The following is a 16,997-nucleotide window of genomic DNA, read 5'->3' on the forward strand; positions in this document are numbered from 1 at the left end:
TCAGACTACAAGACAAATTTGGTCTCACGATTACACTATGTCAGACTACTGCGATCAAATCTTGCCTTATCTCGGTCTGACAGTGGCTACACTACACATGTATTCCGATACCACCGTGTCCCATCTTTTACGATCACTGGGCTTTATCTTGTCAAATCAAACACTGTCGGAGAGGCGGAAACAGAAAATGTGTCACCAGTCAACGCGACCGGATATACCCGTTATCATAGTGATGACAACAACAATGGATCACGCCATTGTATTGTGTGGGGGGGGGAAAGAACAAAATGATGACAAACGTGTGGTGGTCGTCACCGGTGCTCAGGAGAGGACGTTCATTAAAGGATTGGTTTATGTATGTTCACGTTTTTTGAAATATGATACAGCTCAGAAGTAGGCAGCAGAACATTATGCATTATGTAAACATGCCGGCGTTCTGTCGAATCATGCGCTCAAGCTTCGTTAAACATTGGTTTATACGCATGAATAAATGTTGACAACGGCAAACAAGTATGTTGACAACAGCAAGCATGGGAGGCGATGCACCGGTCACAATATGCAATCCTATTGGTCGATGTCAAGGTGCGCTGTTGGAGAGTTGTTGTTGAAATATCACACTGCACGGAAGATATCCCAAAATCAAACATGCTAGACTTTTCATTTTGGCGTCGTAAGGCTATCGTAGGGCCAAATCGTTGGTTGTGGATTATGTCACACTACAAGAAGTTTTGTCGTTCCCGATAAAACATGTCCGGCCCGATCTGAGAAATCGCCCGTGATAGCTAATCAGGTCAATATCCTTTAGTCTGATCTAGGCATTAGAGTCGACTACAAAAAATCTGAAACCATTCAAACCCTTAACACTCACTGGACACAACGTTAGTTACACCTGAACAGTCCAGTCATTCTAAGTGTGGTACGTCTGTTCCCTGTCGTGGTACCTAAAAGAATCACTGCCTCAGTACAGTTCAGTTGTATTTAACTTTTTAGTACAAGACATTTGCATTTAATCCTCAATAACTGTTTACTTTTATTGAACTTTTATGTGCAAGGCATTAAATTGAATTCTAATTAAATTATTAATTAGGAAGCTACATTTGTTTTTATTATACTATATTTAAGTGCAGTTCAAACTGAGCATAATGTTACATAATATTTTTTAGGAATAAAACTGTCTCGTTTTGGATGAACACTTAGGCCTATTACGCTAATAATGTTAATATTGGTCATGACAGTGGTAGTTGGAGATTGAAGTACAGTATTTTCTTAAGTGGTACTTTGTGTAAAAGGTTTGAGAACCACAGCTCTAGGGAGATCCAGTAAAATGTTTTATCATAAATTCTGCCTTTAATGATAAGGCTGCTCAGATTATTTATTGACATGTATTATTTAACATTATTTATTGATAGTTGATTACGGATTATGGCGGTTACAGTTTGAAGCCATGTAGGATTTTGCATTGCTTTTCAGCAGACAACCCCCCCCCCCCGAGAGTAATTGACATGGCCAGTTTTGCGGTGTTTCAAAGTGAATTAAGGTTGTGTAATTAGCTGAATGTTGTATAAGCTGAGGCAAAGCGGGCGGCACTCCCAGAGCGACCAGAGCCTCAGAGGAAGATTTAATTAGTGAAAACTCCACAGCTTTTCCTGCCTCGCCAACTGTTTTAGCGACGACTACAGTAGACTGATTACAGCCAAATGCTGGCAGCAGGCAGATGAAAATAAGTTTGAAACTCAAAACGTGTGTGGAATGATTTTTTTCCCTGTTTTTCATCCGCAGCCATGTATCATCATCAACAATATCCAGCAGCTCCGAGTTCAGCTGGAGAAGATGTTTGAGGCAATGGGAGGCAAAGATGTGAGAAGCAGCCTGATTCACATAATCATCTGATTCTATAATGATAATAATATAGGAATAGTGTCTATTTATTCATTGTGTTCATATTTTTCTAGCTCAATTTGGAGGCGAGTGACTTCCTGAAAGAACTGCAAAACAAACTTAACAGCGTTATGGACGACCTCAGCCGCATCTTTGCTGTCAGGTTGGTGTGCCTCATTGATTCTCAGTCGTGGCAAGTAACAAAGTAATCCTCTTCCTTTGATTTTCAGGTGTCTGTACTTTATTTAACTTTTTGCTTTTATTCCTTACATTTGAAAACCGATCTTTACTTTCTACTCCTTATATTGTCAAAAATGAGCTTGTTACATTTTCAACCTTCACAGATGACATGTAAAAATGAAAGATTAAGACTTAATATAATTTCTCATCTATAATACATTTTTTGCAATTAAAAATCAAGTGATGGGTAAGTACGGCATCCAGGAAAGGAACTTGGAGGTACAGATGGTGGTAGACTTTGCAAAAAGGATGGACATGGCTGTAGTGAACACTTTTTTCCAGAAGAGGCAGGAACATAGGGTGACCTACAAGAGCGGAGGTAGAAGCACGCAGGTGGATTACATCTTGTGCAGATGATGTAATCTGAAGGAGGTTACCGACTGTAAGGTAGTGGTAGGGGAGAGTGTGGCTAGACAGCATAGGATGGTGGTATGTAAGATGACTGTGGTGGTGGCGAGGTATTTTAGGAAGACGAAGACAGAGCAGAGATCCATGTGGTGGAAGCTGAGACAGGGCGAGTGTTGTGCAGCTTTTCAGGAAGAGGTGAGACAGGCTCTCGGTGGACAGGAGGACCTTCCAGAAGACTGGACCACTACAGACAAGGTGATCAGAGAGGCACGCAGGAGAGTACTTGGTGTATCTTCTGGCAGGAAAGGAGAGAAGGAGAGTTGGTGGCGGATCCTCACAGTACAGGAAATCAGAAGGGAAAGTAGAAGAGGCAAGTGTGGTGGACCAGGAAGTGGCAATGATTAGTAAGGGGGAAGTTAGAAAGGCATTGAAGAGGATGAAAAATGGAAAGGCAGTTGGTCCTGATGACATTCCTGTGGAGGAATGGAAGCATCTAGGAGAGGTGGCTGTGGAGTTTTTGACCAGCTTGTTCAACACAATTCTAGCGCGTGAGAAGATGCCTGAGGAATGGAGGAAAAGTGTGCTGGTGCCCATTTTTAAGAACAAGGGTGATGTGCAGAGCTGTGGGAACTATAGAGGAATAAAGTTGATGAGCCACACAATGAAGTTATGGGAAAGAGTAGTGGAAGCTAGATTCAGGGCAGAAGTGAGTATTTGCGAGCAACAGTATGGTTTCATTCCTAGAAAGAGTACCACAGATGCATTATTTGCCTTGAGGGTGTTGATGGAAAAGTACAGACAAGGTCAGAAGGAGCTACATTGTGTCTTTGTAGATCTAGAGAAAGCCTATGACAGAGTTCCCAGAGAGGAGCTGTGGTACTGCATGCGGAAGTCTGGAGTGGCAGGGAAGTATGTTAGAAAAATACAGGACATGTACGAGGGCAGCAGAACAGCGGTGAGGTGTGCTGTAGGTGTGACTGCATCAGGGATCAGCCCTGAGCCTCTTCCTGTTTGCAGTGGTGATGGATAGGCTGACAGATGAGGTTAGACTGGAATCCCCGTGGACCATGATGTTTGCAGATGACATTGTGATCTGCAGTGAAAGCAGGGAGCATGTGGAGGAACAGTTAGAAAGATGGAGGCATGCACTGGAAAGCAGAGGAAGGAAGATTAGCCGAAGTAAGACAGAATATATGTGCATGAATGAGAGGGGTGGTGGGGGAAGAGTGAGGCTACAGGGAGAAAAGACAGCAAGGGGGGTGGAGGACTTTAAATACTTGGGGTCAACCGTCCAGAGCAATGGTGAGTGTGGTCAGGAAGTGAAGGAACGGGTCCAAACAGGTTGGAACGGGTGTAGGAAGGTGTCAGGTGTGTCATGTGACAGAAGAGTCTCTGCTAGGATGAAGGGCAAAGTTTATAAAACAGTGGTGAGGCCAGCCATGATGTACGGATTAGAGAAAGTGACACTGAAGAGACAACAGGAAGCAGAGCTGCAGGTGGCGGAAATGAAGATGTTGAGCTTCGCTCTCGGAGTGACCAGGTTGGATAAAATTAGAAATGAGCTCATCAGAGGGACAGCCAAGGTTCGATGTTTTGGAGACAAAGTTAGAGAGAGCAGACTTCGATGGTTTTGACACGTCCAAAGGAGAAATAGTGAGTATATTGGTAGAAGGATGATGAGGATGGAGCTGCCAGGCAAGAGAGCTCGAGGAAGACCAAAGAGTAGGTTGATGGATGTTGTGAGGGAAGACATGAGGGCAGTTGGTGTTCGAGAGGATGCAGGAGATAGGCTTACATGGAAAAGGAGGACGCGCTGTGGCGACCCCTAAAGGGACAAGCCGAAAGGAAAAGAAGTCAGTCAGTCTTAAGTTGGAAAAAAATCAACGCAACAAACTTCCCTGCTACTACCGCTTAATGATATTAATAAGTACAGAGTGTGAGTAGTTTTGTGAGCACTTTTGCCACCTCTGTTGATTCTCAACAGCTGCAGCTCGCCTGGCCCTAAGAGTTGATATCAATGTGTTCTTTGTTCGCTGCAGTTTCCAGCCCCAAATTGAGGACAACGTCAGACAGATGGGGGATATCCTGGCCCAGGTCAAAGGTCAGACTGTGCCAGCCAATGGCAGCGTAGTTCAGGAAGCAGACAATGTTCTGCAACCCATCATGGACTTTCTGGACAGCAAGTGAGTCGCACTGGGTGTCAAAGTTAAAACTTTTGTCAGAGAATCTTTTCATGGCATTGAAATCCTAACAGGAAGTTCTTTTACGCTTTAGCCTGTCGCTGTTTGCTAAAATCTGCGAGAAGACCGTTTTGAAGAGAGTGCTGAAGGAGCTGTGGAAACTGGTGATGAACACCATGGAGAAAACCATTGTGCTTCCAACACTTACTGACCAGACGGTGTGTGTGATCCATCACCTCTGTACTTCTCAACAGCGGAACTTCCGAAGTCAAACACAATCCACTCTGTGACGAATTGGAACCAAGCGGTTATCATTTCAAAACATTTTCCTCCATTAGCCACGAATAGAAAGCGAACATAAGGTTTGCAGAGTGTTGATGTCATCTAGTGCCGTTTTTATAGATATTGCTGAATTTAGTGTTGTATGACCTAAAGCAGATGTAAAGTCTACACACCCCTGTTCAAATGGCTGGTTTTGTGATATAAAAAAAGGAGACAGAGATAAATCATCTTGAAACTTTTTCCACCATTGTGAATAATGCCCTGTACAACTCAATTGAAGAGGGGAAGTACAAATAAACAATGGAAATAATGTGGTTGCAGAGGTGTGCACACCTTCTTATAACTGTGATGTGGCTGTGTTCAAAATTACCCAATTAAATTCAAAGTCAGCACACACCTGCCCCAATTTAGAGTGCCTCTGATTAAGTTGAGATGTTCTAGTAGGCTTTTATGACATTGTTTAGCTTTCTAGCAGAAGCCTTAACTTGACAGGTTTTGGAACTGTTCATAATTCCCTCCACCTTGTCTAGGAGCCCAGTTCCAGATGAAAGAGAAACAGCCCCAAAATATAATGCTGCCACCACCGTGCTTCACTGTAGGCATTGTGTTTTTTGGGAATGAGCAGTGTTGTGTTTGCGACATAAATACCTTTGGAATTATGGCCCAAAAGTTCAACCGAGGTTTCATCGGACCCTAACACATTTTCCCCACATGTGTTTGGGAGATTTTTTTTATGTCACAAGATTTGCTGACTTCTTACATGATATCACACGTTTATGGTTTTGTCTGAATTTGAGACATATTCCAGACAATTTTGGTTAAACTCCAAGTTGTTCAACTTTTGCTGCTTTTACTTTAGAGGTTCCACTGTACTTACTTCTCATATATATCTCCAAAAACTAATTTGATACTGTCTCGCCATCATTCCAAACCTCCTCTATTCTTCCAATAGGCTATTGTAAGTAAACTTAACACATTTCTGCCTCTAAGCATGCTAACATTTATAGACTGTTGTCACATACACTCTGTCTGAATATAACGTCTATGAGGATCAGCACAGTGCACAGTGTGAAAATCTGACCAATGGTGCAGCAGCATGCCACTACAACACACAGCTCCCAGCACTCTGTTTCCAAAGTTATATCCCTTCTGCTTCACGTAGAGAAGTGAATAGGAACAAATGCTTGTGACGAAGTGGTCACGGGTTAGATTCCCACATTATTCCTCTCTTTACTCACATCGAGTTACCCTTAAGCAAGGCAGTTGAACCCCCCTCCTACTGTTCCCTTGGCACTGGAAGGCTATCATTGCTCTATGTGTGTACAGTGCGTGCTGTCTGAGGAAAAAAAACTTCCTTCATTCATCCTGTGTTTTCAAGTGTAAATTCACCTCTCGTTTGTCTGCCTTTTCTTCCCAGGGCACTCAGATGATCTTCAATGCTGCGAAGGAATTAGGCCAACTGTCAAAGCTCAAGGTAATAAAGTTACAGTACATCCAGAGCACACGATGAGTGCAACAAAGCAGCCAACAGTTGAAGCGCTGTAACGCTTGTCTTCTTGCAGGAGCACATGGGCCGAGAAGAGGCCAAAGCTCTAACTCCCAAACAGTGTGCAGTCATAGAGCTGGCATTAGACACCATTAAGGTACAGTAGTTTGTACAACTAACTGATAATTCCAAAACATAAAGGCTGAAAATATGTTCTCTTTCTATTTCACAGCAATACTTCCATGCCGGTGGCGTGGGCCTGAAGAAAACCTTCTTGGAGAAGAGTCCAGACCTTGCATCTCTGCGTTACGCCTTGTCACTGTATACACAGGCCACGGATAAACTCATAAGGAAGTTTGTCCTTTCCCAGCATGCTCAGGGTACAACACACAGAGTCAGATACTGTACACTGAACTCACACATCTATGACATAACTATACGTTCAAAGGGCACCGCTGCTTCAGTTAATGCAATTAATTAGGGTTATGGGATTAAAAAGAATAACTCCCATGCTGTGTATGAGGTAATGTTAGTGAGCTATTAGCACTGCTGCTTTCACTATAAGACACTTGGTGCTGGTTTTCACAGATGGGTTAATAACAGCAGAAAATCAAAGTAAAGTACATTTTTCTTTCAGTCAAGGATACTTTTGCATTTCCTGTGTATAGGAAACACTTAGGGCAAGACTGTTTGTGTTTGGCATGTCTGCCTCACAGTCGAGAAGTTACAGGTTTGAATCTCAGCTCAGGCCCTCCCTTGTGGACTTTGTATGTTCTCGCCGTGCTTGTATGGGATTTCTCCGGGTACATCCCACATTTGAAAAAAAAATGCATCCATTTGGTTAACTGAAGACTCTACATTTTCCAAAGGTGTGATGTGGGAATGGTTGTTTGTCTATTTGTGCCCTGCTATTGGCTGGCGATGAGTCGTGCGTGCGTGTGTCACCCAATGATAGCTGAGATAGACTCCAGCTCACCCGTGACCCTAATGAGGAAAAGCAACTGAATAGGAAACACCACTTTACACACAAATTTGCCTTGCAGCTTTAATATTTTCTTGTCCCCCTAACAAACATTTGTCTGGCCTTCAACTGTGTCCTCTCAGTCCATGGAGGCAAAGGGATCCGCTGCACGGCAAATGAAGACACGCCGCCAGAGAAACGTATGCCCCACTGCCCTATTCCCTGAAATTGAATGCCATTGTGAATTGTGCACACTTTGTCTAAAATGGAAAGACTCTTGAAAGGACATCTGATTGTGTCTTTGCAGCATCGGGGGTGGATGCAGTTGGCGAAGTGGTCATGCACGTGGACATTCTACCTCAGCCTAACGGCGAGCACAAGATCAGCATCAAAGGTAAACAGCAGCTTGTCGTGTTTTTAGATGAAAATCGTTCCTCTATTGTGGCCCTGCTGTAATTGATGTTCTTCCTCCAGTGGTCGCTGCTAACGACCTGAAGTGGAGGGCGCAGGGTTTCCGTCCTTTCGTGGAGGTCTACATCATTGGCCCTCACCTCAGTGACAAAAAAAGGAAGTTTGCAACCAAATCCAAGAACAACAGCTGGTCCCCTAAATTCAATGAGAGCTTCCAGTAGTGAGTATCTGCTTGATGGCAAAAAATGTGGCATGGCCTTGTTCTTTTCTTAGGAGAGCTTTGCGAATAGCGAATCCAATCTCTCTAACTTATCCTCCGTTATTCGCTGAAAAACTCATAGTGATACTGTTCTTGTGCTTATTCCAAAGCCCAGTTTTGGACTGTTTTTTTTTTTTTATTTATTATTTTTTTTTTTTGTAATGCTTTGGCGCCATCCGGTGGCATCTTGGTGCTAAGGAACTATGTTGAAGAGGAGAAAGCTTCATTTAGTCAAGTCATAGCCCTGTTTTATAGAAAAGTACTGCTTTGCTACCATCTTCTGGCATCTATAGGCAATTATAAATTTTTGGGCTGGGTGTCGATTTTGCAATTCAATACTTTGTCCTTTAGTATTTGTTTTTACAACAGAGAGAAAAATTGGCCGGCCAATTAATCGGTCTGGCCTAATTATGGATGTTTTTCTTCTCGTTTCCAGCTCACTGGGCACCGAGGTGGGTCCAGAGAGTTACGAGCTGCAAGTGTGCGTGAAGGACTACTGTTTCGCCCGCGAGGACCGCACGGTGGGCATGGCCTTGCTGCAGGTGAAGGACATCGCCAACAAGGGCAGCGTCACCTGCTGGCTGCCGCTGGGCCGCCGCGTCCACATGGATGAGACGGGCCTGACGGTGCTGCGCATCCTGTCGCAGCGCAACAATGACGACGTGGCCAAAGAATTCGTCAAGCTCAAGTCGGACCAGCGCTCGGCCGAGGAGGGCCGCAGCTGAAGAGAAGCGGGCGGGGGTCCACCACGTGCGGTACACAAGCACACACATCTGCAAACGCTCCACTGTAAATTCCTTCGCCTACATTTTGGCAACATCGAAGGCAGAATATCTTTATACAAGTTTATTTCGTTTGGACACATTTTGACTCTTAGTTTCAGGTTAACTACACATTACACTAGCATCTCACCTTTTCTACAGCCAACACTTAGATGTGAAATAATGACGAGACACGTGAATAGTTGGAGGATGACCACTTTTGCACTTTTGCCTCCCTGTATATTCAGGAGAGCGTCGCTACGCTAAGTCTCTCTGTGTGTACGTGCATTCTTCCTCCACGTCTGCTCGTTTCGTGTCAAGTGGAGCTCGGGCACAGATCTAAGATCAGCTTCGTATTATAACAGGGGTGTCCAAACATTATCCATCAACAGAGAAACATAAAAATGACCGACCTTTGGGAAGCCTTTTGAGCATTTATTCGACATCCTTGATATCCAGCTTACGTTCCATGTACTAGTGTACTAGTCTTTTTCCTCACAAGTAAGACAATTCAGCACACTAGTACAATGACTAGGGCGCACTAATAAAATGACTGTCTCTTACTAGTAATGTTTTTTTTGCCTTCCACTAGTGTACTCCAACTACATGTTACTAGTGAGGCAAAACTACTAGTGGCCTTTTTGGTGCTACTAGTAGGGTCCACGAGGAATTGCATACTAGTAGGCCAAAAATGGCACTACAAGTGGAAAAAATTTTTTAGTAGTAAGACACAGTTGTTCTACTAGAGCAAAATAAATGCTTAAAACAGCTTTCCATACCAACCACATATTATTAGTATTAACATTATGATCACTTACTGTATGTCACATCACACACTAATACAGTGTTTCCCAAAGCTTTATCGAGCCAAGGCACATCATTTATATTAGATGAGAATGCTCACCACCAAATAAAAATGTCAAAACGTGGACACACAGGTTACTTATGTATCTTCTGCCATCTCGGAATCAGAATAATCTGTATTTGCCCAGTATGTCAAAAACGCACAAGGAATTTGTCTCTGCTGGAGAGGAGTTCGGGGATGATGGTGTTGAGCGCAGAGCTGAAGTACACAAACAGGATCCTCACGTAGGTCCCCGCGCCGTTGAGGTGTTCTAGGATGAAGTGCAGTCCCATGTTGACTGCGGCATCCGCAGACCTGTTTGCTCGGTAGCATGGGCGAGACTGGCGAGACACAACAAGGGAAGATGCTGGGTGAGGCTGCGATGATGCGCAGCCAATCAGCTCACGGGTTAAAGCCATTCGTACTCTCATTGATCGATGTCGTGCCGGGAACCAATCACGCGCCTTGTATGAGTGCCCGTACAGTACAGGCATGTACAAAGCCTCTGAGTCAACTCATCTCTTTGTTTGGCATGCAGGGAAACCTTCTCTCGTGCGCATCAACATGAAACAACGCATCTTTCCGCAATATGGCTGCCGATATGGCTGTTTTTTGTTTTTGCTTTTTTAAGAATATTTTGGAAAAACCCGCGAAGCACTGAAGCCGCAAAACGTGAAGCGCGAAGTGGCGAGGGAACACTGTATTGCTTGAATGCGCAGCGCCCCCTCAAAGGGACCAGCTGCTCATCACCGCAGACATCCCTCCCCGGGTTAAACATTTTGGGTATCAACTCGTTCCATGTGGTCCATACATCCAGGATTGGAGATAGCTTGTGGCGTCGATGGCCTGGAGAGTTTGTCATCAAACTGCAGGGCGCGGTTGATTTGACAAAATCATTTATGGGACATTGTTGTCCTGAAAAGTGGCCGTCCAGTGTCCTTCCCCCACAGGCTTAGTGGTGCTCCGTTCTTGGATTTGAATGGGCCTGCCAGGATCAGCAGCCTCAGGTAACCTCGCAGCTCCTCCTCATTCATATTTGTCCAGCCAACTACTGACCTCCGGCCTTGCAGGTTTGTCATGAGCAATATTCGCTGCATGACGTCCTTGTTGAGAAAAAAAAAAGATTGAATGCCGTCTCGGGGCGGCTGATCCTGGCAATCGCGTAGTGCGTTGGGCCAGGCGTCGGGAAGGAGGGGGGACAAAGTGCAAGGACAGCTCATTCGTGGGAGAACACAGGATTTTCCCTTTTTTTTTTTTTAGAGCGTCATGTGCTGACCCCCATCTCCTCCTGCTCCTTTCTGTTGTCCTCCTCCTCCTCCTCCTCATCATCATCATCATCATCATCCTACTTCTCTGAGCTTCAATGTTCCAAGGAGAATTCTTCATCCAATAGGTCCTCTGAGTTCCCTGAAGAAATTTCGGATAGGAAAGCTTCCTCTTCCTCGTCCTGCAGTAGAGCACGAGCCACTTTTGCTGGGCATCTTCTCTCCATGGCTTTAAGTTTGAAAATGAGCTCACCAAAGTGATGAGAAACACCCTGAAAGGCTCTCAACAAATGAGAAGGCATAAATTAAAAAAAGAAGCAATCCCGACCAATAGATTCAAAGCAGTAACAAGCGTGTGTGGCATCCTTTGATCTTCGCTCCAGCAACACACGCACACACAATCCTGCACGCACGTGAGCGCGCACACACACACACTTGCACGTGCAGGGAAATGCACGCTGCAGGTTCACCTCCGAATGTGAGTGGAGGATTTCAAATAACACTTTGGCAGGCAATGTTCAATTTCACACACAAAATATAATCATATCTGCATATTTTGATGAAATAAATCTTTGTTTTTAGTTGTAACCCAAAAAAACATAACGAAGAAACATGCATAAAAAATTAATGCTTTGTCATCATAGCGTCATTTAAAACGCATACACACAGACACACGCAACTCATCTAACGATCCCAATTCGCCCAAATAATAAATAACAAACAAACAACAACAACAGAGAACACTAACGTTAAAATTAGTCACACCATCACTAACGTCGGATAGATTTTACCCGATATAATATCCCAGATAAAATACACTTTTCATCAATTTATGCAAAAGTACAACACTGTATGCCAAATTGGAGTACTCCTCTTTAATTTCCCAATATACAATATCACACAAAATTGTAAAAAAGGTACCATGGGGGACCCTTTCAAAAGGCAGCAAAATTATTGAAAAATGAGGTAATCCTTAACGAGAAATTTCCGAAGAAAAAACAAAAATGGAGCTGCGAACTTATTCTTCGGTCCACCCATTCCTGGGACATGTGAGCCTTGTCTGGTGAAGGCACAGTCTTCCTGCATCACTGACAACTGTGGGAGAGAGAGACAAAAAAAATGGCATTTTTTTTGAGAGGCGAAAAATAACCACATTATTTTGACTATATGAATTTCCTTGGAATTTACCATTAAGTGATGTTTATTCATAGCCATTATACAAATGAAGGATTACACGCCAATTCTGCGACAACTTAAACTTCCCTTATGCCTTACATGCAGTCGGTACAGGCAGGGTAGTAATGGCGAGGACACACTGGTCGACGGCAGACATGACACCTGCGTCGTGTCTTCCTGTCCGAGTCTGTGGGGCAGTCAGCACACCTCGCTAAGGGACCTCCGCTTTCTGCTGCCACTGGTCCAACCTCACCCGCAGGAGTGCCAGCTGCAGGGATGTTGCACACGGTGCAGATGAGGATTCGGAGCTGACGTGACACACTTGAAGAGGGGAGCCTCTGCTCTGCCCATGGCTTGATGAGTGCCATTGCCAAAGCCTGCATATACTGCATCCTCTTCATTTGTGTGTCACCTCTCTTCATGGCATTCTACTTGTCTGTCATACATCCCTTCTTCTTCCACATGATCAACATCTTCATTATTGGTTTCCCTGAACAGAAGTTCTTGTATTTCCTTCTCAGTCAGGTATTTAACTGATTTTCTGGACATTTTTTGTTTTCCCCCTCTCTCTGAGTGCTACAACGTCACTTGTAGAAGTACTCTTGTACTCTAGTAGAAAAAAAGAACTCTGCGTAGCTAACGATTGCAGATATAAATTAACATTAGCTACGTTATTCACTTGTTCGGATGCCAGAGTAACCAAGCCTGTGACAGGATGACAGCTATGGATGAAATGGGGCAGAAAACGTGGCCGGCCTGAATGTTGTTTCCCTTGAAAAGTGCGAAGAGTGCCTGATTTAAACACACAAACAATAACTCCGGGTAAATTCCACCCGTAAAATTTCAATGAACACAATAACATATAATTGTGAACAAAGACCTTTCTTACTCTTTGACGCACATGATGACTCACCAATGTGTCAAACTGCCGCAGTGCAGGACTTTTTATTTGCCTTTAGTATAGGCAGCCTTCACGAGTACGCGAGACCTTGAAATAAGGCCACTATCGCCCATCGCTATTCGTTACTATAACGACCGGGGCTGAGCTAAGGGACTGAACAATGCAAGTGGTTTCTTCTTGTGGAAGGGACAGCCATTATAAGCCCAAAAAAGGTATTTTCACTCATGGAGGCAGCACTTCATGAATTTCATACGTTTGACAACTAATGTGCGGATCCGTGCATGTGGCGCATGCAGCCGATACATCCCCAAATAATCTGTGCGTCCAACAAAACTCAATGCAGCTCTTCTTACCTTTTGGCTTTGACCTGATAGTGTTTCAGACAGTGTAGTCTCTTGAAAGTAGTAAATCTTCACCCAGCCTAACTTCCAAGTCATGGGCAGAGAAACTGTGTGGGGGTGTTTATCTGGAAATGAGCAGAATTGTGATGTCATAAAATTTGGAAGACCATCTCGCTCACAGACATATTTTCAGTAATAGAAAGATATAGGATTTACTTGGTTGTTTAATTTGGGGATAATTAATAATGTTTCATTTTATTTGAAGACTATGCGAAATATGGCCCGCAAGCCACACTTTGGACACCCCTGGTATATTTTGAAGAGAACACCACTGACCTGAGATCAGTGTCCACTAAGTCCGTCCTCACCTGTCGTGTGTCCCGTGTCGTCGTTAACTAACGTCCTGCATGTTGACCCCTCCTACCGAAACTGTGATTCTCCCGCTGTAACCATGGCAACCACTCACCTCCAACATTCGCCCGGCGTGAGGATGTTTCATGTAACACAAGTTTCCTTTGGGATTTGACTCCATGTCCATGTTGCAGTCCATCATGTGATGTAAAACACAACGCGGAGCACATCAACTGTACAGTCGTACCTTGACTTACGAGTTACCCTATTTCACAGTTTTTCGAGATCCAAGCAGTCGCTTGGCGGATTTCTTTTGTTTTATTAGATTTAAAAAATGTTTTTTTTTTTTTTTTTTGCGCTTCAGCCACTCCTATTTGGTAACAGCAAACTCAACAACATCCAGCCACCATCAGTTCACGTGGCTTTCTCAAAGAGAATCTTGTTTTGTGCTCACATTTTCCTTTTTTTTTTTGTTCGTTCAGGTATTTTTTAGTTCTGGGAAGAAGAAGCAAATGATGTCCATTGAATTAAAGCTTGAAATGCAATGAAAAACATTAGCGAGGAGCATTTGTAGTGGACTTGGCAAAGCAGTACGAACATTATACTTCTACCATATTGTTAACCTAATTGCACTGTTGCTTAAGTCATATATGTTCTCAGAAAAAAAAAAAACTCATTCAAGGAACAAAAAGTTGCCTCGATTCAACCTTTGCAGATTCCCGTGACCTGGCTGAGAAGAATCTACACAGACATAAGAAAAAAATGCAACATTGGGATTTTTTATTGATATTGTAACAGTAAATTAAAAATGATTCAGGCAATTAGGCTATTTGTGATTAAATTCAGGCTGAAGAAGATTAAGATCAGTGAATGAAGCTGAAACCAAAGTGAAAACAAATGTAGCAATTGAGGAAAAAAAACAGTTGATTTATTTAAATTATATTTTATCATGTTATTACTGTATGTTTTTATACGGTACAATACTGTACAGTGCTATTTTTCTTATTTGTGCAAGGTTTTTGGGGGGGCTGGAACAGATTAATGGCATTTCCATTCATTTCAATGGGGATAGTCAGTTTGAGACGAGAGTGTTTTGCGTTACAAGCGTGATCACGCGCAGAATTAAACGCGTACGTCAAGGTAACACGGTACTTCGAAAAGGGCTTACAAGACCTCCCTCCCTCCCCACCCCTTACTCTGCCATAAAAACATGCCCGCTGTGCAGTCAAGTTTGTATGTGCACAAAAGAGGTTCTGAGATTGTGAGCAATATGAATGCACCGTCAATCAGTCCACACGAGAACCAAGCGTAATATCAAATCTCATCTCCATCATTTTTACTTTTCACTGCCATCTGTTTTTGTATAAACATGTTTAAGAAGAAATGTGTTTGTGTCCTTAAACGACTATTTCCCTTGAGGGGGACCCAATTTGCACAAACCGGAGCTCTTATTTGATTTTTATTTGAAAGAATTGAAGCCATTGGAGTCGCCGCCATGCATTTATGATTAAATCATTTATGTTCACTGGAAAAAAAACAAAAGGTTGGCTGACGTCCGCCACCGTTGTCCACATCGTCCTTTGTGTGGTCCGATGATGTCATTGACTGTGACCAAACACTGCTGGCCCGTCACACGTTGTCTCTACTCAATACAATAATGATTAATGTTATTCATCTGCAAGAGATTCATCTTTGTCGTTTTCTGTATACAGGGTTTCCCTAAATTTATTTTTTTAGCTACAGAACGAAATTAGAACAACTATAAATTGCAACTAAAAATATTTGTAAATAAAATTAACTCATAAATTATGAAAACAAAGTCTGTAAGTTAAATACATTTAAACTTGAATAATAATGTAGCTGAACACAGGTACCTGAAACAACAGGACAGAATTATTTAAAAAAAAAAATATATATATATATATATATATATATATAAATTATTTGAATAGGAAAAAAAATGGAAAATAAACTACCTTAACCCAAACATTTAAAGTCCCTGTAAAGTAAACAATATTTCACCTCAGTGAAAAGTGTTTTGAATTATTTAAAAAAAATAGTATTTCAAATGAGTCTTCCTGAAAAATCAAGCTGTGGTCTTTGTTCTCAAACTCTATGGGCGTGTCCACAGATTGCGCTGAAACCACACCCAACTGTCAATCAGATACCACTACAACAACCTGGAAAATGGATGATACTTCGTCTAGCATCTTTCTCATGACTACAAATCCCTACATGTTTGAGCCGCAAAAATAGATGCACTTAATGCCCCCCGTTGGCTGGAATATATCCCACCGGGTTGTCAAGGGGCTTTTCCGTGCACCGACAACAAGGCGCTCTAAAGTGGCCACGAAAGTGGACTAAACAAAGGGAAGACGCATTTTCAGGGTGTCGGGAAACTGTAGCTAGTAATTATAATTGTGCCTGATAACTGCTGATGCGATCAATCAAAGAAGCTCAAGTTCTTACAGGTATATAGTGGCGGAGGAGCGACTCATGCCCGAGCCGAAGTGCGTCACGCGGCCCTATTTTAGCCACGCCCCCAAAAAAAGAAAAACAGAAATGGTGAAAAACAGTTTAACACCGTATCGCAAAAATCTATATTTACTGTACATAAACCAGCAATAAGGACCACAATAAACAGATAAAAAGCCATTTTCCTGCTTGATAAGCAATAAAATCAAGAATTGCCCCGGGACCCATTTTGGGTCCCAACCCCAAGTTTGGGAAACCCATAATCGGTGTCCGATTTCAATTTTGCATACACAAACACATCGTCTTTCTGTGTCGTCATCTATGCCAGGGCTTTTAAAACAATTCAAAGAATGACTTCTAGTTGCAATCTGTACAGAAAGATAAACCGAGGGCTTCAGCACCCGCGTCATGCCATAAACTGTAAACCACCAAAAATCTCTGCTCAAGCACAAAGGGCCATGTCAGATGACACACATGCATGCGTGCACGCAGACATGACATGACCGCCCCTGTGAATAGAAAACACAAATGCATGACGGGAATTTAATGTGCCAGCACTTGTCTCCTTTCTGGATCATTTTCCTTTTCTCCATTTGTTTATCAAAAACTGTATTCTTTGCCGTGTAACAACCAATCACCCACGTGTTTGTTTTTCAAAGAGGCTTGTGAATATGTCATCTGTAACCAATATGAATGTAGTGTGAACACAGAATTCGCATGAGAGGATTATTTTCTACTGAGGATGTTTCTAATTGGTTTCCTATCATAATCGATTGTTCCGGAACTGGAATGGAGCCTGACTGATCTGCTTCCTATTAAAAGGACATTTGTGTCACGA

The 16,997-nt window shown here is 42.9% G+C and overlaps 1 protein-coding gene across 1 annotated transcript in view; it reads left to right on the plus strand.

The window, feature by feature from the left end:
- LOC133488514 (protein unc-13 homolog A-like) overlaps positions 1–16,997 on the plus strand; it is a 39,613-nt gene extending 22,616 nt beyond the window's left edge. Inside the window, exons 32-42 of the mRNA XM_061796455.1 lie at positions 1,780–1,857; positions 1,953–2,041; positions 4,506–4,649; positions 4,741–4,864; positions 6,346–6,402; positions 6,491–6,571; positions 6,647–6,794; positions 7,519–7,575; positions 7,683–7,769; positions 7,850–8,006; positions 8,482–16,997. Coding sequence (XP_061652439.1) covers positions 1,780–1,857; positions 1,953–2,041; positions 4,506–4,649; positions 4,741–4,864; positions 6,346–6,402; positions 6,491–6,571; positions 6,647–6,794; positions 7,519–7,575; positions 7,683–7,769; positions 7,850–8,006; positions 8,482–8,770 — 1,311 coding nt within the window. The 3' untranslated portion in view covers positions 8,771–16,997. The remainder of the gene's footprint in view (positions 1–1,779; positions 1,858–1,952; positions 2,042–4,505; positions 4,650–4,740; positions 4,865–6,345; positions 6,403–6,490; positions 6,572–6,646; positions 6,795–7,518; positions 7,576–7,682; positions 7,770–7,849; positions 8,007–8,481) is intronic.

Source organism: Phyllopteryx taeniolatus, chromosome 14 (genome assembly GCF_024500385.1).
Source record: "Phyllopteryx taeniolatus isolate TA_2022b chromosome 14, UOR_Ptae_1.2, whole genome shotgun sequence".
NCBI classification, from domain to species: Eukaryota; Metazoa; Chordata; class Actinopteri; order Syngnathiformes; family Syngnathidae; genus Phyllopteryx; species Phyllopteryx taeniolatus.